At 39.1% G+C, this 26304-nt stretch overlaps 1 protein-coding gene across 3 annotated transcripts in view; it reads left to right on the forward strand.

Annotated features, from left to right (window-relative positions):
• Positions 1 to 26304, forward strand: part of DOCK4 (dedicator of cytokinesis 4) — a 468492-nt gene that overhangs the window by 364259 nt on the left and 77929 nt on the right. For all 3 annotated transcript variants that reach the window (XM_040260165.1, XM_040260167.1, XM_040260166.1), the window contains exons 27-30: positions 8482 to 8576; positions 20118 to 20193; positions 22280 to 22380; positions 23088 to 23146. In XM_040260165.1, the coding sequence (XP_040116099.1) occupies positions 8482 to 8576; positions 20118 to 20193; positions 22280 to 22380; positions 23088 to 23146 (331 nt within the window). The remainder of the gene's footprint in view (positions 1 to 8481; positions 8577 to 20117; positions 20194 to 22279; positions 22381 to 23087; positions 23147 to 26304) is intronic.

Raw genomic sequence — 26304 nt, forward strand, 5'->3', positions numbered from 1 at the left:
TTTTCTTGTATTCTTGATGAATATGAGCTCTCTGAGAGTAAGGACTCTGTGTCCTAAGCATTAAATCTTTATTGAGTGAATCAACCCTCATAATGAATGTCTGATTGCTTCAGAAGCCATCTTTTTCCATGAAGTTATTTCAACTTATAGTCTTTATTTTATTACAAAAAAAATTCTATAGTTCTTGAAGATTGAGGACCATTTGGAAGTTAGTTTTGCATAATCTACTTAGTAAATTGTAAGGATATAAATTTCAATGTGATAATTTTGATTAACACTCTTTAATTGAGTTCATACCCTGAATCAATGGTGTCACATGTTTGAAATTTGTGGCAGATTTTTAAAATAACATTTGACTATAGTCTGAATCATGTTGTTATTGTTCAGGCGTTGAGTTGTGTCTAACCCTGTTAGCCCACGGACAGCAGTGCACCGGGCTCCCATGTCCTTCACTGTCTTCTGGAGAGAAATTACTCAAATTCATTTCCATTGAGTCGATGATGCTATCTAACCATCTTATCCTCTCCCACCCTTTTCTCCTTTTGCCTTCAGTCTTTCCCAGCATCAGGGTCTTTTCCGATGAGTCGGGTCTTTTCCAATGAGTCGGCTCTTTGCAAGAGGTGGCCAAAGCATTGGAGCTTCAGCATCAGTCCTTCCAGTGAATATTCAGGGTTGATTTCCTTTAGGATTGACTGGTTTGATCTCCCTTCTGTCCAAGGGACTTTCAAGAGTCTTCTCCAGAACCACGTTTCAAAAGCATCAGTTCTTCAGTGCTCAGCCTTCTTTATGGTCCAGCTCTCACATCCATATGTGACTACTGGAAAAGCCATAGCTTCCACTATATGGACCTTTGTCAGCAATGTGTACCTAGAAGGCTCTGTCCCATTTACATGAGGAGACAGTGTCCCAGGCTGTCCAGTACCTCAAGAGGCCTTTTCCCCCAGATTTCTTAACTGAGGTTTCATGATCTCCAAAGGCCTCCTTCTGTGTCTCACCAATTCTGTTTCATATGCAACTGATTTCTATCTTGTGCTGTTCTGATACCATCCTATATTTAAACACAAAACATTGTGTTGTATATTGTAGTCAGAAAATCTTTGTGAAACAGGAGTGTGATCTTCTTACATGTATGTATAAAGTCCCTCAGTGTCTCTACATTGTCCTCAGGGTGAATTTCCAAACTGTTTACCAGGGAAAAGGTAGGAGATTCATTTGTCTTTTTATTTGCTTATTTATCTTTGGTCCATAGTTATTGTTATCTTCTTGTTTATCTATCTGTCCATCTTTTATGTATCCCTACCCACCTACCATTATATCTACTACTGTGGGCGAGAATTCCTTAGAAGAAATGGAGTAGCCATCATAGTCAACAAAAGAGTCCAAAATGCAGTAATTGGATGCAATCTCAGAAACGACAGAATGATCTCTGTTCGTTTCCAGGACAAACCATTCAATAACACAGTAATCCAAGTCTATGCCCTGACCAATAATGCTGAAGAAGCTGAAGTTGAATGGTTCTATGAAGACCTACAAGACCTTCTAGAACTAACACCAAAAAAGATGTCCTTTTCATTATAGGGGACTGGTATGCAAAAGTACGAAGTCAGGAAATATCTGGAGTAACAGACTAATTTGGTCTTGGAGTACAGAATGAAGCAGGGCAAAGGCTAACAGACTTTTGCCAAGAGAACGCACTGGATATAGCAAACACCCTCTTCCAACAACACAAGAGAAGACTCTATGCATGGACATTATCAGATAATCAATACTGAAATCAGATTAATCATATTCTTTGCAGCCAAAGATGGAGAAGCTCTATATAGTCAGCAAAAACAAGGCTGGGAGCTGACTGTGGCTCAGATCATGAACTCCTTATTGCCAAATTCAGACTTAAATTGAAGAAAGTAGGGAAAACCACCAGACCATTCAGATCTAATGAGAGATCTAAGTCAAATCTCTTATGACTATACAGTGGAAGTGACAAGTAGATTCATTCAAGGGATTAGATCTGATAGAGTGCCTAAAGAACTATGGATGGAGGAGGTTTGGAACATTGTACGGGAGGTAGGGATCAAGATAATCCCCAAGAAAAAGAAATGCAAAAAAGGCAAAATGATTATCAGAGGAGGGCTTACAAATAGCTATGAAAAGAAGAGAAGCAACAGGTAAAGGAGAAAAGGAAAGATATACCCATTTGATTGCAGAGTTCCAAAGAATAGCAAGGAGAGATAAGAAAGCCTTCCTCAGTGATCAATGCAAAGAAATAGAAGAAAATAATGGAATGGGAAAGACTAGATATCTCTTCAAGAAAATTAGAAATATCGAGGGAACTTTTCATGCAAAGATGGGCTCAATAAAGGATGGAAATGGTATGGACCTAACAGAAGCAGAAGATATTAATAAAAGGTAGCAAGAATACACAGAAGAACTATACAGGGACCCAGATAATCAACGATGGTGTGATCACTCACCTAGCGCCAGACATCCTGGAATGCAAAGTCAAGTAGGCCTTAGGAAGCATCACTATGAACAAAACTAGTGGAGGTGATAGAATTCCAGTTGAGCTATTTCAAATCCTGAAAGATGATGCTGTAAAAGTGTTGTACTCAATATGCCAGCAAATTTGGAAAACTCAGCAGTGGCCATAGGACTGGAAAAGGTCAGTTTTCATTCCAATCCCAAAGAAAGGTAATGCCAAAGAATGTTCAAATTACCACACAATTGCACTTATCTCACACTCTAGTAAGTAATGCTCAAAATTCTCCAAGCCAGGCTTCAACAGTATGTGAACCGTGAACTTCCAGATGCTCAAGCTAGATTTTAAAAAGGGAGAGGAAGCAGAGATCAAATTGCCAACATCCGTTGGATCATTGAAAAAGCAAAACAGTTCCAGAAAATCATCTTCTTCTGCTTTATTGACTATGCCAAAGCCTTTGACTCTGTGGATCACAATAAACTGTGGAAAATTCTGAAAGAGATAGGAATATCAGACCACCTGACCTGCCTCCTGAGAAATCTGTATGCAGGTCAAAGAGCAATAGTTAGAATCGGACATGGAATAATGGATTGGTTCAAAACTGGGAAAGGAGTACATCAAGGCTATATATTGTTACTGTGCTTACTTAACTTATAGACAGAGTACATCATGAGAAACGCTGGACTGGATGAAGCACAAGCTGGAATCAAGATAGCCAGGAGAAATATCAATAACCTCAGATATGCAGATGACACCACCCTTATGGCAGAAAACAAAGAACTATAGAGCCTCCTGATGAAAGTGAAAGAGGAGAGTGAAAAAGTTGGCTTAAAACTCAACATTCAGAAAACTAAGATCATGGCACCTGGCCCTATCACTTCATGGCAGATAGATGGGGAAACTGGGGAAACAGTGACAGATTTTCTTTTGGGGGGCTCCAGAATCACTGCAGATGGGGACTGCAGCCATGAAATTAAAAGACGCTTGCTCCTTGGAAGAAAAGTTATGACCAACCTAGACAACATATTAAAAAGCAGAGACGTTCCTTTGCCAACAAAGGTCCATCTAGCCAAAGCTATGGTTTTTCCAGTGGTCATGTGTGGATGTGAGAGTTGGACTGTGAAGAAAGCTGAGCACCGAAGAATTGATGCTTTTGAACTGTAGTGTTGGTGAAGACTCTTGAGAGTCCCTTGCACAGCAATGAGATCCAACCCGTCTATCCTAAAGGAAATCAGTCCTGAATATTCATTGGAAGGTCTGATGCTGCAGCTGAAACTCCAATACTTTGTCCGCCTGATATGAAGAACAGACTCATTAGAAAAGACCCTGATGCTGGGAAAGATTGAAGGAGGGAGGAGAAGGGAACGACAGAGGATGAGATGGTTGGATGGCATCACCAACTTAATGGACCTGAGTTTGAGTGAACTCCAGCAGTTGGTGATGGACAGGGAGGTCTGGTGTGCTGCAGTCCATGGGGTTGCAAAGAGTCAGACACGACTGAGCAACTGAACTGAACTGATCCACCTCCCGCCCCATTTCTGAGCGCTCCCTTCTGCAGCCTGGGTGAGCCTGTGTTCTGTCTTGCCTCTGGGGCTGGGAGGTGCCCTTCCCTTGGTGTGAAATACCTGTGAAAGTGAGTGTTAGTCCCTTAGTCCTGTTAGACTCTTTGGGACCCCATGGACTGTAGCCCGCCAAGCTCCTCCACCCATGGGATTTTCCAGGCAAGAATACTGGAGTGAGGCCATTTCCTTCTCTAGGGGATCTTCCTGACCCAGGGATTGAACCTGGTTTTTCACATTGCACGTCTGCAGTGCAGGTCAATTGTAGTGACCTGCAGCATGGTCACTGCAATTAATGATCATACTAATTATTTTAGTCTCTTCCAACTACAAGAGACTTTAAAGTGTTAGTCACTCAGACTTGTCTGACTCTGAGACTCCATGGACTGTCGTCTACCATCTGAGCTATCAGGGAAGCAGTGAAATAGCTGGCCCACAGATTTATCCTAATTTGTAGCACATCCTTAAATAGATGAGCACTCATCTCTCCCACAAAACTGAGTTTGAGGAAGGCGGAGGTCACATTCAGCTAACTCGTTATTGTGTGGCCTGTTGCAGGTACTGTGTAAATATTCTTGCATGAATAAATGAAAGAATATATTTTATCCCACTAGGTGTCCCCAGCCTCTTTTACAGTGCCTAGCACATATTAAAGCACCCAATATTTATGAATGAATAAATGTTAATGATTATCTAACACCATAGCAATTGGACTTTCTTTTCTATTTGAATGTGAGACTTTTTATTGTTTGTGAAAGTTTTCAGCTGAACATTCTTCTTTGAACCTCTTGCACTGCACACACACAAAAAAAATGTATTGCTGTGAAATAACACCTCCCTATTTTTTAAAAAATTGTGATCCCTTATTTGAATAATAACCAGTAATGCAATTAAATAACTATGTTGTGCTATTTGAAGTTAACAAACAAACAAAAAAACTGCTGCCAGGCTGCCAGTTTTAAAATAATGGCATATGAAACACTTATTTCTATGTGCTATCCAAACCAGAGTATGATTGCAACAGTGTTCTTTTTTTAAATTTTAAAAAGAATCTGTTACTTATTGTTCATATGTGCAAAAATAATTTCACTTATCTGTGCAGACATTCTTGTTTAGTGAAAAGTCCTTAGAACAGACAAGGAAATACTCTTGCGTTTGGGGAGGGATGGGATGTTGAGCCTCACATTCAGGTCTTGGTGCTTTAAAATATTGGAACTGAGTTTGAAATGTAACCTGTGACAAGGCAGTTGACAAGAATACTTGCTGAACCCGTGTAAGTACCACAGTGGAATGTGCTTGTGTTATCATCTACTGAAACATTAACCTACAGTTTAGAAATATTAAAAAGTTTTACATACTGCATGAATAGATGAGTGACCATGTTAATTATTTTTAGTCTCTTCTAACTACAAGAGACTTTAAAGTGTCAGTCACTCAGTCATGTCTGACTCTTTGAGACTCCATGGACTGTTGTCTACTAGGCTCCTCTGTCCATGGAATTCTCTAAACAAGAATACTAGAGTGGGTAGCCATTCCCTTCTCCAGAGGATCTTCCCAATCCAGGGATTGAACCTGGGTCATGTATTGCAGGCAGATTTTTTTTTTACCATCTGCTGCTGCTGCTAAGTCACTTCAGTCGTGTCTGACTCTGTGCGACCCCATAGACAGCAGCCCACCAGGCTCCACCGTCCCTGGGATTCTCCAGGCAAAAACACTGGAGTGGGCTGCCATTTCCTTCTCCACTGAATGCATGCTGAGTCGCTTCAGTCATGTCCAACCCTGTGCAACCCCATGTACAACAGCCCACCAGGCTCCCCTGTCCACCGGCTTATCTAGGCAAGAATACTGAAGTGGGTTGCCGTTTCCTTCTCCATTTCACCATCTGAGTCACCAGGAAAGCCCAACCCCTCGCATTATAAAGCCTCAGAGCTCAGTTCCAGAGAGGTTAAATAAATTATCTAGGTCATTGAGTTTGTTAATGACAGAGGCAGGATTTAAATCTAGATTTTCTGATCTCAGTATAATATTCTTTTATTTTTCATTATAAGATTTCTACAAATGAATGTGTTTGGTTCCACAAAGGTAGATGAAGCTTAGAAAGCTACTTGAGATAGTGAGAGGTTTTCTTCAGGGAAATAAAGGTTGATGTCAGTCTGTAGGCATGACCCAAGGCCCTTTGCTGCCATGCCTTTTATTTTATGAGCTAAATGGGAATAGGAAAATGAGATGGTACAGAAACAGGTTGTATGTCGCCAGTCCTACACCTGGAATAACTTTGCTCTTGTCCCCTGCACTACAAAACAGCAGTCAACATTGCTAGCCCTGAAGATAGATATCTTGCCTCCTGTAGCCAATCTTTCAGTCATTTTTTTTTTCCCTCTGTGCAACAGACATCCCTCTCTCCTATTGCCTACTGTGAGGGGGTGCTGCCTCCAATTTCCAATTCTGTTTGATGATTAGAGGAGAAAAGATGAAACATCAGCATTTTAGAACCTGCAGTGGTGAAGATCCCACCTGCCAATACAGGAGATGTAACAAGAGATGTGGATTCGATCCCTGGGTCTGGAAGATCCACTAGAGAGGGAAATGGTAGCATGCATGCACGCGCGCGCGCGCGTGCACACACACACACACACACACACACACACACGTGTGCTAAGTTGCTTCAGTACTATCTGACTCCTTGCAACCCTATGGACAATAGCCCACCTGAATCCTCAGTCCTTGGGATTCTCCAGGCAAGAATACTGGAGTGGGCTGCCATTTCATTCTCCCAATGAAAGTACTTGTAAACTATGAAAAATAAGTGACTCCCCACCTTCAGGATTTTTTCTTAAATATCTATCTGAGCAAATACATCAAGACAGAAAACTAAAGTGAAGTATAACACTTTGAAAGGTAAATGCAAACAGTTTTTCAAGGGTTATATGTGTTCATGTCTGCAAAACACAGAAGAATCAACAGGAAAACTGAAAAAAGTGTTAGAAGTGCGTTAAAAAGAGCTTCTCACAGTCTTGGTGTGTTAATGACCCCCTATCCCAACGGAGGGCTAGGATGGGAGTTGCCCAAAATTATCTGACCTGAAGGAGAATACGTTTGGGAAACTGTCTGTGGTGATTCTGCCAACACAGGAAGGGTCTGTCTCACCATTTAAAGACAGATGACCTAGTGGGCATGTTTCCACATAGCATGGATTACACATCAGTGTATGTGTGCTGATGCCAAAGAAGCTAAATTAAATCCTTGTCAAAATATTTATGGGTTTGATCAAAGCTGTTAGAATATGTAAATACACACACACAGCTCCCACGTGTTTCTAGCTTTTTAGGATCTTTCTGTCTACTGATGGTATGGGTGACTGATAATCTTAATTTCAAGTGGCTTACATGTTTAACCTAATGTGTTTGTTGTTAGGTTTGATAAATAAAAGTCTTATATTTGGGATGTTTTTCTGAACAATACCATACTGTTACCTTCAGTGAAATTGTGAAGTATGTTTTCCTAGCAGCAATTAAGTTACAAAACTACCTTTAAGTTTTCTAGTGAACAAATCTAAATCATAATTAGATTGAGCCTGTCTCTTTTTTGAGTAGGGCAAGCTCCATTTCATTCACTACCTGCAGGGTGTTAGCTTCTTGAGTTCTTATTAAGAATAATGTGCTCCAGCACTGTGGGTCTGCTTCTTAAAACATTTTAAGAAATGATATTTCTATGCCTGACAATAGCTTTTTGTCAAGAGTGTTTCCAGGTGCTCGGCTTAAAGATACCATCTCCATAAATACCAGTGCCCCTAGTATGGCATCTTTGTGAAGAATACCTTGACGTACTCTTAGTTTCTAAGGACTTGTCACTGGGCTCAGCTTCATACATATCCCTCTCTCTATTTATTCTGCTTACGACCTTCAGATTCTATAAGCTGCATGCATCCCATTAATCCTGCATTTTTAGAATGCCCTTTAAGAAATATAGGTTTTTGCCTAAGATGCTTTTCAATGAGCATAGCTTTCTAAATTCTAACACCCACTTAAAGGAAAGCATAATTGAACTAAGACCCTTTGCAGTTCTCTTGAACTGAAAAGTTCTGAAGTTTAGGACACTATAATAGAAGAAAGAAAATACATTTCCCTGCTAATCTGTTAGTAGTTTTCTGTTTTATTTCTCAAACCTAAGTGTTTACAGCTTGTGGAGAAAAACAAAGCGTCATTTCCACTATGCATGAGAAAGAGAAAGGAGGAGGAAGGTTTGGGAAGGGTAGCAAATCAACTGGGCACTGAGAATGGGAAAGGAGATGATTTTTTCTCCTGGGTAAAAGTATTGAGTATGGCTCCTTTCTCTGTAAGTGCTTTAGAAATGGTAACAATAGCTCTGTGTGTGTGTGTGTGTGTGTGTGCATGTGCGAACAATTACAATAACTCAGTAAAATGGTCTCTTTCCTCCTTACCCAAGGATTTCCTGCTGCAGATATTTACTGTGTTCCGAATATTGATACGCCCAGAGATGTTTCCAAAGGACTGGACTGTCATGCGCTTGGTGGCTAACAAGTAAGACATTTACATTGATGATAATTGCAACTCATTGAATATGGGAAGAGGAGAATATGAAATGATACAGTCACCTTTATCTCAAATTTGAAACCTCCAAATCTTGGAGTTCTTTTTCTTTGCTTCTGAGTTAACTTGTCTCACTTGTTTTGTTTGTTTCTTGCTTGCTTGGTTTTCCTAATCATTACTATTTGTTTTAAATAGGTAGTATGTTAACATAGCTCAAAAATCAAACAGTACAACAGAGTATGCCTTGAGAAGTCCCTCTCCCACCTACTTTACCCCTACTCCCAGCCTGCAATAACCACTTTTATTTGTTTCTTGCATGTCCTTCCACTGTTCATTTATGCAGAGCTTAGCAGATAGCAGAATAAATGAACTGTCCTGCAAATCTTTCTTTTACATAAAATCCTGGCAATCTTTCCAAATCAATATGTAGAAAGTGCCTCATTCATTTATGGTTTCTTTTTCTTTTGTAGCTGTATAATATTCCATTGACTAGATGTACCATAGGTTATTTAATACCAGCTTTGTTTCTGAACCCTTGAGTCATTTCTGATCTTTCTTAACTCATTTTAACTCAGAGAATATGTTCAGCATCTCCCATGTGCTGAGCACTGGGAATAAGATAGGATCCCTGAGTTAGGCAGGTGAAGATTGAAGTTCCTTTTACACACCTGAGTGATATGACCAACAGAAGGCTGAAAATAGTGCTCTGAAGGAAGTTCAGGAAGAGATACAGACATCTGGGGAGTTACTGATGTGGACAAAATTAGCTTATATTAAGCATATTGGGGGGAAAAAGTAAAATGATCTGAGGTCAATAGTTGAATGCGTAGGAACCAGGAAAGGAGAGTAAGGGATGGTCAGAAGGGCTTCTAGTCCAGGAGCTATTCCTGGAGGGCACAGCGTCATGGGTTTATCTGCTCTCACACTTTTGGCCTCTATTATCTCAGGATTTGAAATGAAGATGAAGTGGGGGTTTTTGTGTTGTTGTTTGTTTGTTTTTAAGAAAGTGGCTTGATCTTTATCTCCACACTTATAATTTATCCTATTTCATAAGCATCCTTTCCTTCCAGCCCACATTTGCTTGCGTCTCCTTCCTCCTCTTCTCCCATCCCCTAAACCCTCATGCTCAGGGTGAAGGTTGGATTCTTCAGGTATCTGTTCATGGGTCAGAAACACCATTTGTCCTCCCCTGGTACCCAAATATGATGAAGGTAATAGCCCCAGGAAGATAGGGTTTGATGTTGATTAGAGATGCCTAATGTGGCTTCTGCTGCAGTACACATTTAGAGACGAGGAGGTGTTAAATGCTGTGTTAAAAACTTTGTGAAGTAACAAATTGTATAATATGGCATATTATATTTTACATAAGTACAGAAACAGCTTTTCCATTTTGAAGACTAATTGAGAATCCTGAAATAGCTCTCTTTAGAGTTTAGCATATCTAGCTTGATATCTGTGAGTAGAATCGAATCTCTCTTCATTTGGATGTCCAGATGCTGCAGGTTTAAGTGGGAACCACTGGTCATGCTTCTGGCCTCATTACCAAATAGCAAATATGCTGGGTACCTGGAGAGGGTGTTGAGTGGCCCAGGGAGCCAGCACAGGGAAGGGGTCTGTGCTGTTGCCATCATCATACAGCATCATTATTTGGTCATCCTGCCTGCCCTGTGTGCAGAGGGACATTTTGACTTGAATTAGAATTTCCAGTGGCAGACATTCAAACTGAAAGTGAATTTAACATTTTGTTCCTTTTGTACAAGCGTGGTGGTTGAGCTTCTGAAAACCATGACAATCATGTGGCTTATGATAGGAAACGCCATCTCACTCTGTCGCCACCTAAAAATCTCTACTACACCTGGCAAGACTTTATGGTCATGTGAGTGGGGAGCAGACTTAGAAGTCAGATTCTGTTTTTGAGTAAAGTTATAATGTTCAAGATTTCCATGTTAGCTAAATAGGAGCATGGTTCTGTTAGAGGTGAGCTCTGTAATGTGTTTAAACCAAAGATTAGTCCCATAACAAACCTAAGAAAAAGGTCGTAAGACTTTGCTGAATGCAGTACCATCATTCCATTGACACCCAAGTCAGTGCTGATAGGAATCTGGCACTCCTTTTCCCCTGGTGATGTCCGGCTGTGGTATATCCAACCTAATTCACAGACAGGACTCCACAGCCTGTGAACCACCTGCCAAGTTGGAATAGACCCCCTGATTTCTGCTGTTCACTTTCCTCTCCTCCCCTCATTTAACTGTCATAGTCATTTCCCATTCAAACCTTGGAAGCATGTGGGATCTTTCTTGTGTGATAATGGTTTTTCCAGTGGTCATGTATGGATGTGAGAGTTGGACTATAAAGCTGAGCACTGAAGAATTGATGCTTTAAACTGTGGTGTTGGTGAAGACTCTTGAGAGTCCCTTGGAATGCAAGGAGATCCAACCCGTCTATCCTAAAGGAAATCAGTCCTGAATATTCATTGGAAGGATTGATGCTGATGCTGAAACGCCAGTATTTTGGCCACCTGATATGACGAACTGACTCATTTGAAAAGACCCTGATGCTGGAAAAGATTGAAGGCGGGAGGAGAAGGGGATGACAGAGGATGAGATGGTTGGATAGCATCATCGACTAATGGACATGAGTTTGAGTGAACTCCAGGAGATGGTGATGGACAGGGAGGGGCCTGGCATGCTGCAGTCCGTGGGCTTGCAAAAAGTTGGACATGACTGAGCGACTGAATTGAACTGAACTGAAAGTTCAAAAATAAACCTTCAGCTGTTTGTGTCTTATCTGTTAAAAAAAATATAAACATCAATAGTATTGATAGAGAAATAAATCTCTGAAAGATATTTTAAATATGTTACAGAGCCCACACCAGAAATTAAAAGGTTTTACTTTGTTAAATTGTATAGAAGCAAGTTTCAGAAGCTAGATCTAGGTCCCTGAAGTGGACCACCTTTTCTTCCATGACACTAACTTTCTTAGAAAAATATTTGAGAAGTGCCCCTCAAAGAGGCATTTACACCTAAACTTCCACTTTTACTACCCACTTGTATGCTTGATACATGTCAAATTGATGGTAACTGGCCCAGAAGTCACCATTGCCTAGGCTTGAACTCAATTGAATAGCCCATCCCACAAAGTACGTGTTCTTCTATATGTTGGTCCTTTCTTCCAGTGTTTTCAAGTCAATTAAATGCTATCTTTAAACTGTGCTGTCCCAAATCCTGTAGCTTCTCTGCATTATGTGAAGTCCTACCAAAAGCTATGACTTATAAATACCTGGCTGTTAGTATGGTCTTTTGTTTTTTTCTACCTGAATGTCTCACATTGTGTGTTCAGGCTAAATTTCCCAAGGATAAGAAAGCTGACTTCTGCTTGCCTGCAAAGCTTAATTGTGCCTGGCCACTGTAAATTCTTGGTAGATGTTTCACATGAGGACAACTGCTCAATCTGAGAAAAAAGGAACATAAGGAAGATGAAAATTGAGTACCAAAAATACAGGGCACTTTGAGACAGGCTTCTCTCCACCCTCTTCCATACACATTGCAAAATACAGTACAAAAATAAAGTCACAGCTTTATACATATTTTCAAGATTTGCTTAGTGAGGAAAGTAAAAATTCCCTAGCCCTGCAGTTAAAATTTCAGACCCTTATTTTGTTTATCTTCTCTGCATGTTGGCTTCAAACATTTACTTTTGTGTATGTGTGTGTGTGTTTTCCTACAAAACACTGAAGTGTTTAGCTGATTATTACCTTTACCAGTATATGTTCAAATGAGATATATATAGCAAATAAGTGATTTATGGAATCAGAGAGTCTTAGGGAAGGTCATCCATTCCTTCATTGACTCCTTCATTCAGTAAATATTTTCTAGTGCCTAATCTGTAAAATAAATGTCATCATGATAAAAAGCACAGTTCTGAGAGGGGAGCTGTGAAAGGAACTTTGCTCTAGACTGGAATAGGAGGAGTTTTTATGAAGAAGTGAAACTTGAGCTGAAATCTGTAGCAGGAGTTAATAGGTAGACAGCAAAGGAAGACTTCTTATCAGCAGGAATAGCATACACACAGGCCCTGTGGTCAGAGTGAAGATGGCACATTCAAGGATCTGGAAGACTGTGTGGAGGAAATGCGAGGAGGGAAGGAACCAGTAAAAATGAAGTTGGAAGAAGACAAGGTCCAGATATTAGGGGGTAAAGAGACAGGAGAGAAACCAGGAAAGACCAGTTAGGAGCTTAATAACAGCAATCTGGGTAAGAGAAGATGATGAGTTGAACAGGTGGATTGCAATGAAGGTAGTGGGAAGATCAATTTTTTTTAATTTTTTATTTGTTTTTTTTATTGAAGGATAATTGCTTTACAGAATTTTGTTGTTTTCTGTCAAACCTCAACATGAATCAGCCATAGTTATACATATATCCCCTCCCTTTTGAAATTCCCTCCCATCTTCCTCCCCATCCCACCTCCCTGGGTTGATACAGAGCCCCTGTTTGAAAACAGAGATGACAAGACTTGGAGATGGCTGGATGTGGGCAGGAGAGAAAAAAGTTTGAAAATGGCTCTTAGAATTGTGGCCTCAACAGAAGGACAAATGGTATTAACATTCACTTAAATGGAAGATACTGAGAGAGGAATGGGAGAGGTGAGGGATCCTTGATTGAGCAGAAATTTGAGATGCTGTTAGATACCCAAGTGGAGATGTAAGAGAAGAGGCTGGACATGCTTGTATGGAGCTCAGAGAAGTTAAGACTAGCGACATGCTAATGCATTTGAGGTCCTTGGCATTGGGTAGTATTTGAAGTCATCAAACTGAATGAGAGCACTCTAGAGGAAAGTACAGATTGAAAAGAGAAGCCTCCTTAAGACTGGGCCCTGCAACATGCCCAACATCTTCCAAGGTCAAGATGTTTGGAAGCCACCAGCAACAGAGATGGAAGAGGAGTAGCCTATGATGTAAGATGAGAACCAGAAGGGCATAATATCAACCATATGAGGAAGCTATTTCATAAAGGAAGGTGTTTAGGGAGGTTGGAGGATGAAGACTGACAACTATCCCTGGGTTTTGGCAGTGGGATGCAGATACTGGTGACCTTGACAAGTGCTGTTTCAGTGGAATGATAAAGATGAAAGTCTTAACAGAGTGAATTCGAGAGCAGATGGGAATTGAAAAAATGAAAGCAATAATTATCAGCTCTTTAGAAGATTTTGCTGTAAGAAGGAGCAGAGAAATGTGGCTATATCTGGAAGGAGATATGAACGCTAAGATTCATTTCTGAATATGGAATATTATGCATGTTGGTTTACAGATAGGAAGGGCACAGGAAAAAGAAATATTGATAGTGCTAAAGAAAACAGGCCTAAGTGAAGAAACAGTGTCCTTGGGTAAGCCAGTAGGGGTGGGATCAAGTACAGGATTTTTCATTGTGCCTGTCTGAGAACACCTTTCCTGAAGGTAGCGCTGTCCGCTGTCAACTTGCACTGGAAATTAGGTCAGCTGCGTAAGCATACAGTTTAGCTCCGTTGACATTGGTTTTTGTGGTGAGACTTTCTCAATGAAGGAAGCTCACCACACCTAGGATAGCACTGATAAAGTACCCACCAGGAAGCTTGGCTTTACCTAGGAGTGTTGATCCGTTGTAACAGGAAGGAAGACAAAGTATGTGACATGGACTATGCAAAAAGTTTTATGTTAGAGCAGATGATCTGTTGAAAGTGAAAAACTGAAAGTGTTAGTTGCTTAGTCATGACCAATTCTTTTCAACCCTGTGGACTGCAGCCCTTCAGGCTCCTCTATCCATGGAATTTTCCAAGCAAGAATACTGAAGGGGGTTACCATTCCCTTTTCCAGGGGATCTTCCCCACCTGGGGATTGAACCAGATTGCCTGCATTGCAGGCAAATTCTTTACCATTTGAGCCACCAGGGAAGCCTGAGGTCTGCCAGGCTCCTCTGTCCATGGAATCTTCCAGGCAAGAATACTGGAAAAGGTAACCATTCCCTTCTCCAGATGTTCTTCCCAACCCAGGGATTGAGCCAGGGTCTCCTGCCTTGCAGGAAGATTCTTTATCATCTGAGCCACCAGGGAAGCTCATCATCTGTTGAAGACCCATTGAAAAATAATTACTATTGTTTTTTGTGGGGTTTTTCTATTAGGGTCATTATCTTTAAATACTTTACTGTGGGGGGGTGGTATGGGGGAGGATAGTGATTTTTACCAAAAACTATATTACTAAGAGAAATGTGCCATACTTCCAGAGTTATAGCAAGTATTTACAAAAGAATTGCCTGCATCTCCTGGTGAGGTGTGAGGAGTTGGTAGAATGAATACATGAGGAAAGGCAAGAATTCATTAGGATTTAAGCCTAGTAGGCCAAACAAACAAACAAAAACTGAGGCTGTTGCCACATGAGTGATTTTATAGCAATACTGCCCAGAGGAGAAGGTCATGGAATTTCTAAAAATCCTTCCATTTCAATCCTTGTTGATTCTTTTGACCTCACCTGCACTGCATACCTCCTTGACTAAAAGCAGAGTCATTTCTTTTCCTGCCTTCCTGTTTTGGCTTATTCTGTGACCTCCACTTGGAGTGGCTTTCTCCATCAGCTTTGCCTGTCTTAATCTCAGTCTCTTCTTCAAAATATGTATAGAAACAGTATTGGTTCCTTTACAGTGATAAATGTGCCATACCAATAATAGATGTTAATAGTAAGGGAAACTGGGTATGACGTGTACAGGAACTCTCTGTATTATCTTTGCAATAATCCTGTAAACCTAAAACTATTCTTAGAAGAAGTTTATTTAAAAAAAATAGCTATAGAAAAGTATAAAAAGTTCTACAAGGCTTACGTTTTAGAAATATCTAGTACAGTCTTTGAACTCTGTGGGAGAGGGAGAGGGTAGGATGATTTGGGAGAATGGCATTGAAACATGTATAATATCATATATGAAATGAGTTACCAGTCCAGGTTCGATGCATGATGCTGGATGCTTGGGGCTGGTGCACTGGGATGACCCAGAGGGATGGTACGGGGAGGGAGGAGGGAGGGGGGTTCAGGATGGGGAACATGTGTATACCTGTGGCAGATTCATGTTGATGTATGGCAAAACCAATACAATATTGTAAAGTAATTAACCTCTAATTAAAATACATAAATTTATATATTAAACAAAGAAAGAAATATCTAGTACAGCAAATAATTATCACAAACCATAGATTTAAATACTGGTTTGAAACTGCAGTCATTCAGCAAACACTTACTGGGCTAGGCCTTTGGTGATGCAGTATTTACCATAGACAAATTTCCCAAATGTCATTGCTCACCAAGTTCCAACCCTCATCTATCTTCTTTTCCATCTCTAACCCCAGACCTCACAATGCGTGATCATATGCATCAGAATCATGTGGCTGAGCCCTGGCGTGATCTCACCAAGCCATAGCCTCTGGTGAGACCCTAAAGCCTTATGTATCTTTCAGGTGGAACTCATGTACTGACATTTGAGGACCACTAGCTTCGGTCATGGAGAAAGCAATGGCGACCCACTCCAGTACTCTTGCCTGGAGAATCCCATGGATGGCGGAGCCTGGTGGGCTGCCATGGGTGGGGTCGCACAGAGTCGGACATGACTGAAGCAACTTAGCAGCAGCAGCTTAGGTCAGTTTCCCCCGATGGCTGTCCAGGATTTTGATCTGCCCTCTTAACCCTCCAGCTTATAGGGAATTTGTCATCCTCCAAGTTTAGATCTCCTTAGTTTTTTCAGTGCACAAACATTAACCTTATTGATGCCCAGTTTATCTAAAAACCGGATATTGGAATCCAAAATATTCAGTCCATTTATAATTTATGGAGATGGGCTTTTGCTTGAGCAGATTATCAGGTTAGAGTAGTTTTCAAAAGGACAGTTTATACGATGAGGTTTCTCTAGGGGGGATGGCATTGCGTAAAAATACTTTCTAAATGCCAGAAATGAGGTGGCAGCTGGAAAACTTGAAGAAAGAGCTTTGATTTCCTGTCTGCTAGTTTCTCTTTTATGTATACATTTATCATGCTGTGCCATAGATTAGGGTTGTCAAAAGTGATCCTTATGCTTGCATTCCTATGGCAGACACCAGTATTTTGACCATTTGTAGTAACAGATTGCAAACCTTTCTTGGCTATTGAATTGGAGCCCTGAGATTTGCAAAGTCCACATATTCAGAAACTGAGTCATGAGTAAAAGAATAAAACCAAAGGGAGCTACATAGTCTTGGGTAAATTAGAACAAGTAAAGAAAAATCCTTAAACACTACAGGTTTCCACCACAGTGAAAGAGCCATAATATATATGTGCCTTTTTAGCTGATTGAGGGCCTGTATGCCAGGAAACTGTCTTAGTGCTGAGGCATAAAAAGCTCTGGGAGCTGCCTCTGTGACTTGGGCTGAATATTATAAGCATAAATGAAAAGCAATTGAAATAGTCATTTTAAGATCTTTTTAGCCCTGGGAAGTCATATTTTTGAAAGTCTTATCCTTCATCATACCACCTGCCGCATGCCAAAATGAAAAGACAGTTTTTACATTTTGTTTTTTAAAGTATTGCCTATGTAATAAATTGCCAGGCTTCTCCGGTGATTGAGACGGTAAAGAATCTTCTGCAATGCAAGAGACCCAGGTTCGATCCCTGGGTCAGGAAGATCCCCTGGGGAAGGAAATGGCAACCCACTGCAGTATTCTTACCTGGAAAATCTCATGGACAGAGAAGTCTGGCAGGCTACAATCCATGGGGTTGCACAGAGTCGAACATGACTGAGCAACTAACAAACATACGCAGTACTTTCCAAAGCCCCTGAAAAGGCCTGCGCCCTGTACTTCTTATGCCTGATGATAAAGCACCCTTGGTAAGAGGATGAGATGTTCAGTGTAGAGCAAGGATGCATGTCTTGTTAAAGAGCCACAGTAGTCATGGGCCTAAAATTCTCGAAGGCAGGAGAATGTGAAGCAATGTTGTTTGGAATGTGTTTCTGACTTGGACCTCTCCAGAGCCTTGCTCTTCAAAAGTTGGATTGTGAATCAACAGTGTGAACATTTCCAGGAGCTTGTAAGAAATGCAGAACTTTTAGCCCTATCCCAAGCCTGCTGAATCATGATCTACATCTTAACTGATCACCAGGCACCCATGGAAGTTTGTCTAACTTTTAAAAAGGTTTGTCTAGAGCGGTGGTTCTCAGCTCTGGGTATACATAGGAATCCCCTAGGAGCTTTACTGATCCTGGGGTCCCCACTGCACCCTAGTCCGATTATTACAGCTCTGGGCTGTGACCCAGACATCTGTGTTTTTTAAAGCTCCCCAGTGATTCCAGTAAGCAGTCAGCTTGAGGCTCACAGGTCCTTCATAAAGCCAGAGAGACTCCTTGTTGTTTACCAGCAAGCGCTGTTCAAGAAGCCATGGATTTTGTTCATGTGTTTGGGATCTAGCATATAAATTACAAATGAGTAGTCTTTGGCAAGGAATCATCTCACTTGGAAGATTGAGTTTGTTGGCTCCTTTCCACGGCATTGGGCCCAATAACCCAAATCTCAGATATGTCATGTTTTACTAACACTAGAGGTTACTGTTTCTGAACAACAGTCCAAGCTAAAGTTGCGGGCCAGAAGATGGTTTTGATGTGAAACTCAGGTATCATGGTTCTGTGTATGCTTCACTGACTATTGAAGGAAAACACTTGTTAGGGATGCAAGGTTTTCTTCTTTAAACTTAGAAGCCCAACAGTGCAATAGGTGCTGGACAGAGAGCCCCTTCCTTGCCTGATAGTGTTCCATTTTCTGATAATTAAGCTTCAGTTTTATATAGCAAGATTTGAATGAACTACTTTAGAAACTCAATCAGTTACCAGCATGGATTTCATCAGTGTCTATGGACAGTTGTCACTTTATACTGTTTTGATATATGTGCTTTGTCTCTTTGATGTGGAATTCACTGTTGATATCTGCCATTTGGGCGATAGAAGAAACCATAGGACTTCTCAATCTCATAGGCTTTACTTATGCTTGACTTTCATAGGATGATTCATTGGAAGGTGTAGATGACATATTAAAAGGCACATGAATGTAACACAGTGCTGGTTCATGGTAGAGCAAGTACCCAAGAAAATGGTGGCTCTCTTCTCTTTCTTCTTCTTAACACATTATTGACCAGGGGTTTTGGCAGAAACTAATGCCTGTGGCCAGCAATTTGTTATGTAAGTGAATGCTGAAACATCTCCAGTCAATAACAGGTGACAAAAGATGTATTAATAATCTCTGTCAATAAGTTGTTAACTTGAGCTTCCATATTCAACCATCTATTCCTTAGCCTCGTTAGTCCTCTCCTGCCCCACAGGGAGACTATAATAGTGACTTTTCCAACAGATTGCAATAATGAATACTTATGTTCTTAAAAAACTATAAATATTCTTCTAATGAGTAAATATTCTTTTAATCTCTATTTTACCAGTAGGATAACCAAGGTGAGAGGTTGATGAGGTCTTTTGTTTTGTTTCATGTTATTTTACCTAGGGTCATACAGTTACATCCTTTAGTTACAAGTCCTGTAATGAGAACTAGGGCCTCATCACATCACAAGCACTTCCTTATGCATGCATCTTAGGAAAGGCCAAAGAGATTTTAAATATCAGTCATTTATAAATTGGTGCTTCGTTTCCGGTGGTTTGGGGAGTGACCTATCTTGTTTCAATAAATGCTGTTATCTGACGTTAAATGAGCCAATTGGAGTTGCATTCAGTTTTGAACATATGCTCTTGTAGCCGTAAAAAGGAGCTGATTTTGAACAAATTGCTTAACTCAAGAGTTGACCAAGGATGCTTACTAAATCCTTTGTTAATCTCGCTAGCAAGATACAGATGACTGTATATGGCCCCTCTGACAGGCTTTCCCTAATTCTCCAGCGCAGAGATGCCCTTCTCTAAACTGCAGTAACACTGTCAGTTTCACACAGCTTAGTACTAGGATATAGACAATTTCACAGTCTGTAACAGTTTCTTTAGTGGCAATCTTGTCACCATGGAGAGGCAATCTGACTCCCATAGCTCTTACATGCCCGCTAACACCTTAAACAGGGGAGAGCAGAGAGAAGACGGTCAAATACATACTCAATATAATCTATTGCTTTAGCCTGCCCATTTCATCTTTGGGCTCTCTCTCTTTTGCTGTATTTTATAAGTTTTTATACTTTCTTCCATGTTAATAAAATATAGACTATTGTAAATTTATTAAAAATTTTTCACTTTGTTTAGAAATTAAAAAATTGTAAAACATCAAGACAATATTATTCTGGGTCATATGAATTTATAGATTTTTCTGCGTATTATTTCAGTGATAGATTCTTTCACTTTTTTTCCTAGGTGTCCTCTTTTTTTATTTCAATATGAATTATCTAATATTGTTCCACAGGCTTACTGAAGAGATTTTCTTTTGTCTTAATTACTTTATTCTTGCCTAATAAATGGTTTTCACTAATGTGAAGTTTTCAACTTAAAATGTATTCTTTTTTATCACTAGCGTCATTATTACAACAGTTCTGTACCTGTCAGATGCACTTCGGAAGAACTTCTTAAATGAAAACTTTGATTACAAGGTCAGTATCCATTTAGATGACTATCTTGCTTGAGTTAAAAGGTTTTACATTGTCCCTCAAGAAATTTCCTCATTAATTTTCTTTGTCTAAGTAATAAGAAAATAAAGTTATTCTGGCTACCTCAAATTAATCTTGGAGCATATTAATTTCAATTATGAATAATGTTAGGAGTTCTTCATTCTATTTGTGGATAAGTTAGGTCTATAACTATGTTCATCAACCTGGTCGAAATCATAGTGCTTAAGAGGAAAGAATGTTCTTTACTGTTACTATAAATTTTAATTCTTTTTCTTTTTGATCCCCTGCAAGACAAAAAGAACTTAGTATATAAGGTTTTAAAGCATCTTTTAAAATAGAGTTTATGTAAAGAGCATATTTACAAAGTAAACTGGTTAGTTCCTTTAGATCTCTATCTTCTTATATGTTAGAATGAACTAGTGAAAAGAAAAAAAATGAAAAATTAGTAAGATTCTTTAGGGCAGATCTCTCTGTAAGTTTGTAATGTAATATGATATGCCTGGGTCTCTAAGAATTCTCAGTATACCATTTTTTTAAATAGAGAATGAAAAATGGTAAATAAAAATGGGCAGTGCCTATCCTGGTTTCCCTTCTTAGTGGTGTTTTATGTTTTCGACATCTTAATTTCCCATTCTTTTAAAAATAACATCTTTTATACTAAACATTCAATAAAATTTCCTTATCAGAGAACTAGAAAATACAAAAAGTATAATAGAAACCAGTGTGGAATTTTAATGGTTGCATAATAAATGTCTTTATACTTTATAATAAAATATCAAAATTTCATAATCACATTACTTTTTAATATTCAGTTTGTTTCTACTGTTTTATTCTCATAAATTACTCTTACAAAATAAAATTTGACTTATATTCCTAATTGTTTCTTTGGATAAATATTTATAAATGAAAATGTTCAGTTAAAGGTTGTAACAATTATATTTGATTGCCTAGGTGTACACCAGTACTAGAGGAGACCATTTTGGGGGGCAATTTGATAAGGGGAACAATTTTTTGCTTTATTTACATTTCTCACTGAGATGAAGTAAAGTCACTCAGTCATGTCTGACTCTTTGCCACCCCATGGACTGTAGCCTGCCAGGTTCCTCTGTCTATGGGATTTTCCAGGGAAGGATACTGGAGTGGGTTGCCATTTCCTTCTCCAGGGGACTTTCCCAACCCAGGTCTCTTGTATTGCAGGCATATTCTTTACCATCTGAGCCAAGGGGAAGCCCACATTTCTCACTAGTCATTAATTGGTTATTAATAATTAACTAGTTATTAGTTACTGACTAAAATTCATGTTTTGTGAGGTATCTGTTCTTTTGTTCATCATTTTACTTAGAGTTTTATATTCTTTTTTATTTGTGAATACTCTTTATGTATAAAATATATTAATTCTTTATAATGTTTCTCATATTAATCTTTAATTTTACATGATGTCAATAGAAAAGTCGTTTCTTTCCCTATGTCCTCCATGTTTTTGGTTACATTTATTTCTGGAAATTTTATTTTGATCTCTTTCTAATGCGTTTTTGGTATAAGAGAACTTAGAAGATTTGTCTGGGTGGGGAATTTTTATATACTCTCTGAATTTAAATCGATTAGCATATCCAAAAAATATGTATCTTTCTTTTTTTTCTTTTTTTTGAGTCCTACATTAAAAGGGGTTCCAAACTGAAATCACACTGAAATAAAGTTATCCAGCTTATGCCTCAGCCTCCTTGGAGACACACAGACATGTTATGAGAGAAATGAAGTATCTACCACTTAGCATATACCAGAGAGCCCATGAAACTTGGGATACAGCAATATAAAAATAGTATCTAGTTAGTTAGTTTGCATCTTTGTTATAGGAAATTTCACAGATGTATAAAAGTAAAGAGAATAGTATGATGAATCCCTCGTGTACCCATACCCAGGGACAGCTACTATCAACTCATGGCCCATCTTATTGCAACTCTCCCCCCATCCACTTACCATTTTTGAAGCAAATCCAAGGTATCTTGTCACTTTGCCTGTAAATATTTTTGTAACCCCATAGTATTTAAATATGTCATTCTCATTTTAGATCTGGGATTCCTACTTTTACCTTGCGGTCATTTTTATAAACCAGTTGTGTCTGCAGTTAGAGATGTTTACACCTTCCAAAAAGAAAAAGGTATTAGAAAAGTAAGTACCAGTGTATAATTGGGTAAGAATAAGAGGCAAATCAAATGTTGTGCCTTTTAAAAAGTATTTCAGTTCGAGTGATTCATAAATTTGATCTCCATAACTAGAAATCAAAGTGGAGGGGCAATGACCAAGAGGACAACAAGCAGCTTTTCTGGGAATTTCACTATTTTGAGCTTATTTAGAAATCTTTGTCCTCAGTCTTTCAGGATTCAAAAATAGGAGCCAAAAATTATGAGACAAATGTTTCACTCAAGGGTTAATATGTGAATTTGAATTAGAGGCATCAAGACATGTATTAATACATTGTAAAAATTTCCAGTTATAAAATGAATGTCATGGGCATGTAATGTACATACAACACAGTGATTCCAGTTAATAATACTGCATTGCATATTTGAAAGTGCATCTTGAAAGTTTTCATCAAAAGGAAAAACACTGTAACTAGTTATGGTATAGATATTAACTGGACTTACTGTGGTGACAATTTTGCAATATATACAAATATTCAAATTGTTATGATGTATACCTAAAGGCAATATGATATTATATCAGTTATACCTCAGTAAAAGATGTGTACATTAAACATTTTCAATTAAGAACATGTTGTCTTTTAATTCAGGATGATAGATTGTATCCTAAAAAGACACAGATAACTTCTTTTTTCTGGAGTCTTTGTGTCAGGTTTGATTTTTGTTCTATTTCAGATATGGTGACATGCGGGTAACAATGGGTTGTGAAATTTTCAGCATGTGGCAAAACCTAGGTAAGTAATGAAAACAGAAGCCACCTCTGTTTTGTAGCTTATCACTGTTCTTGTAAGGAAACAAATGAAGATGGACAGTTTACCACTGACAGCATGTAAAACCAAATGTCTAAATCAATAAAGAAGTCTAGAGAGACTAAGTGACACTTTGGCATTGAATAAGGCTACAACTGATTCTTTAAATTGGTATCTATCTGAAAAATCACCTTTCTTTTGTGTGTTTCATTGGATGACAAATTTTATAATCTAGCATTATTCCAGTAAGACCTGCAATGAGCTAACCTTTCAGAATTTGGAATTATAGCAACTCAGAATTTCTAGAACTCTGAATTGAGGCTGTGAATCATAACAAACTTAGAATTAAGCTTCATGAAACATTGACTTGAGCATCTGTACTCTTAAAATTGTGAAACCAATGACCTATATCATAAAAGCTGTAGCCAAAGGATTTTAAAGCATCTGTAGTTGCTAAGAAACAATTAGATCCAGTTTTTAATCTGCCACAGCAGATAGAACATATTATCCAGCAAATTGATGACACAGATCTGGTTGCATAAAAAAGAATAATATTTAGAAGAAACATTGTTTTAAAATCTCATTGGCATTGGGTTTCTTTATAGAAAGTCACAACTTACTTGATTTGACATGTTAATTATGCATGCTTATAGCTCTGCTCTGCTTAGTTGTTCAGTTGTGTCCCATTCTTTTCCACCCTTTGGACTGTAGCCCACCAGGCCCCTCTGTCCTTGAGGTTTTTCAGGCAGGAATACTGGAGTGGGTTGCCATTCCCTCCTCCAGGGGATCTTCCCCACCCAGGGATTGAACCCACATCTCCTGCATTGCAGGCATTCTTTATCGCTGAGCCATCCAGGAAGCCCTAAGTTCATAGCATTCATTTACTATTGTAATTCTTCCTTGTGATTTATTAAAGTGATAGACCTATTTGAATTGAATATATAATGACCTGAAAGTGTATTTTCTCTTGGACTTATCCAAACACAACTTGAAAATGGCAAAATTTGTTTTCTCTAACTGGAAATAGAACCCTTATCATTTTACTTCAATCCATGTTACAGAATTTTGACCAAGATACCCCTCAAATGTAGAATACATACAGGGCAATTTGAAGAAACCTTGTTATATATAATGAGCCCAGTGTTCGATGCTAACTGGTAATTTCAGGGGGGAAAAGAGCAAGTTACCACTTGAAAGCAACCTCCAGCTATCTAAAACCAGCCAGAGAAGCCCATGAAATATGTTTAGATTCAACTGAAATATAACCTCAATTTGTCTTATTTGAAGAACACCTCCTCCCAGTCTTCATGTTTCATTGATTCTTTGTATCTTTGTTTTTCAAAAACAGATCAAGACCCTTGGAATGTCCCTATTGCTTTTGGCATTAATTTAGCAAAGAGTTTTCCAAAGAAGGCTACATTGAAGTACGGTTATGGCTTAAGCTCTTGTCAGAGCTCAAATGATAAGACCTGTACAGGTTCACTTGAGTTAACAGAATGTGAGAAAATGGCAGGTTAACATCATCTAGAGAAATCTTAGCACAGCCATGTGTGGTTATTTCCACATAAATCTTTCTCTAAGCCAGCATACCTATGCCCTTAGGCCCATGACCTGCTAAATAAAACTGGCACTTTTTGTTGCATTAAAGATGTCATTGTTTGCTTCATAAACTTTTCTCCTCTATTTTGTCCTTAACAAAAATATGTCTCTCTGGGTTTTATTTGTTTTCCTCAGGAACCTGAAGAATGTAAAAAAAATCTCTAAAGCATGCTGACCCCCATGTATTATGAGGTCAGTGCTCTTTAGAACAGTGGTCCCAGGTGGCTCAGTGATAAAGAATCCCCCCTGCCAAACAGGAAATGTGGGTTCGATTCCTGGGTTGGGAAGATAGCCAGGGGAAGGAAATGGCAGTCCACTCCAGTATTCTTGTCTGGAAAATCTCATGGGCAGTGGAGTCTGGTAGGCTACAATCCATGGTAGGCTACAATCCCTAAAATCCATGGGATAGCAAAGAGTCACAACTTAGCAACTAAACAACAACAACGGCACTCAGTAAACAGCATCACCTGGAAGCTTGTAAACAATGCCGATTCTATGGCTCCTCTCAAGACCACTGAAACAGAGTCTCTGAGAACCTCTGAGAGGAGGCACAACAGTCTTGAGTTTTTCCAAGTTCTCCAGGTCATTCTTAGGCACTTGGCTAAAGATTGGAAAGCACTGGCGTAGACAGCACTCTAGCCCTTCTTTGTTTTTCCAACGCTAAAGTCTAGCTCTAGCACTCTGTTACAAAAGGCTCATTATGATCAAGTGCAAACTCCCAGCATGACATGGTGCAAGTATAAGGTGCGTGCACATTTTCACTTCATTCCTCAGTTTCTGCACTATTTCCCTAGAGTTGGGGTCAGCCTTCCAAAACATGAGGTGAATTTTAAAGATCATTGCTGCCATGCAACCACTGGAATTGGAGCCTGTTTAGAAATGTGAAAACCTCTTTTCCAACGTATATTTTTACAAAAATGTTAAGAAAAATTAAGTATTCAGGGTACTATTTTCATACCCCTCATAGGGCTTAAGTCAGCATGTTACTTAAGAATATACATTAGCTATAAGTTGGATTACCTATAAATGTGTAATATTGAGTGCTTTGCTTGCTAAAGGAGAATTTATTCAGATAATTGAAGGTTTTTGTTTTATACCATACACAAAAATTTAAACACCAATACAGTATACTGACACATATATATGGAATTTAGAAAGATGGTAATGATGACCCTGTATGCGAGACAGCAAAAGAGACACAGATGTATAGAACGGACTTTTGGACTCTGAGGGAGAAGGAGAGGGTGGGATGATTTGGGAGAATGGCATTGAAACATGTATACTATCATGTAAGAAACGAAGTGCCAGTCTATGTTCGATACAGGATACAGGATGCTTGGGGCTGGTGCACGGGGATGATCCAGAGAGATGATATGGGGTGGGAGGTGGGAGGGGGATTCAGGATTGGGAGCTCGTATACACCCGTGGTGGATTCATGTCAATGTATGGCAAAACCAATACAGTATTATAAAGTAAAATAAAGTAAAAATAAAATTAAAAAAAAAAGACTTGATTATAAGACCTAAGACTATAAAACTCTAAAA

This window comes from Oryx dammah, unplaced genomic scaffold, assembly GCF_014754425.2.
Source record: "Oryx dammah isolate SB20612 unplaced genomic scaffold, SCBI_Odam_1.1 HiC_scaffold_18, whole genome shotgun sequence".
NCBI lineage: Eukaryota > Metazoa > Chordata > Mammalia > Artiodactyla > Bovidae > Oryx > Oryx dammah.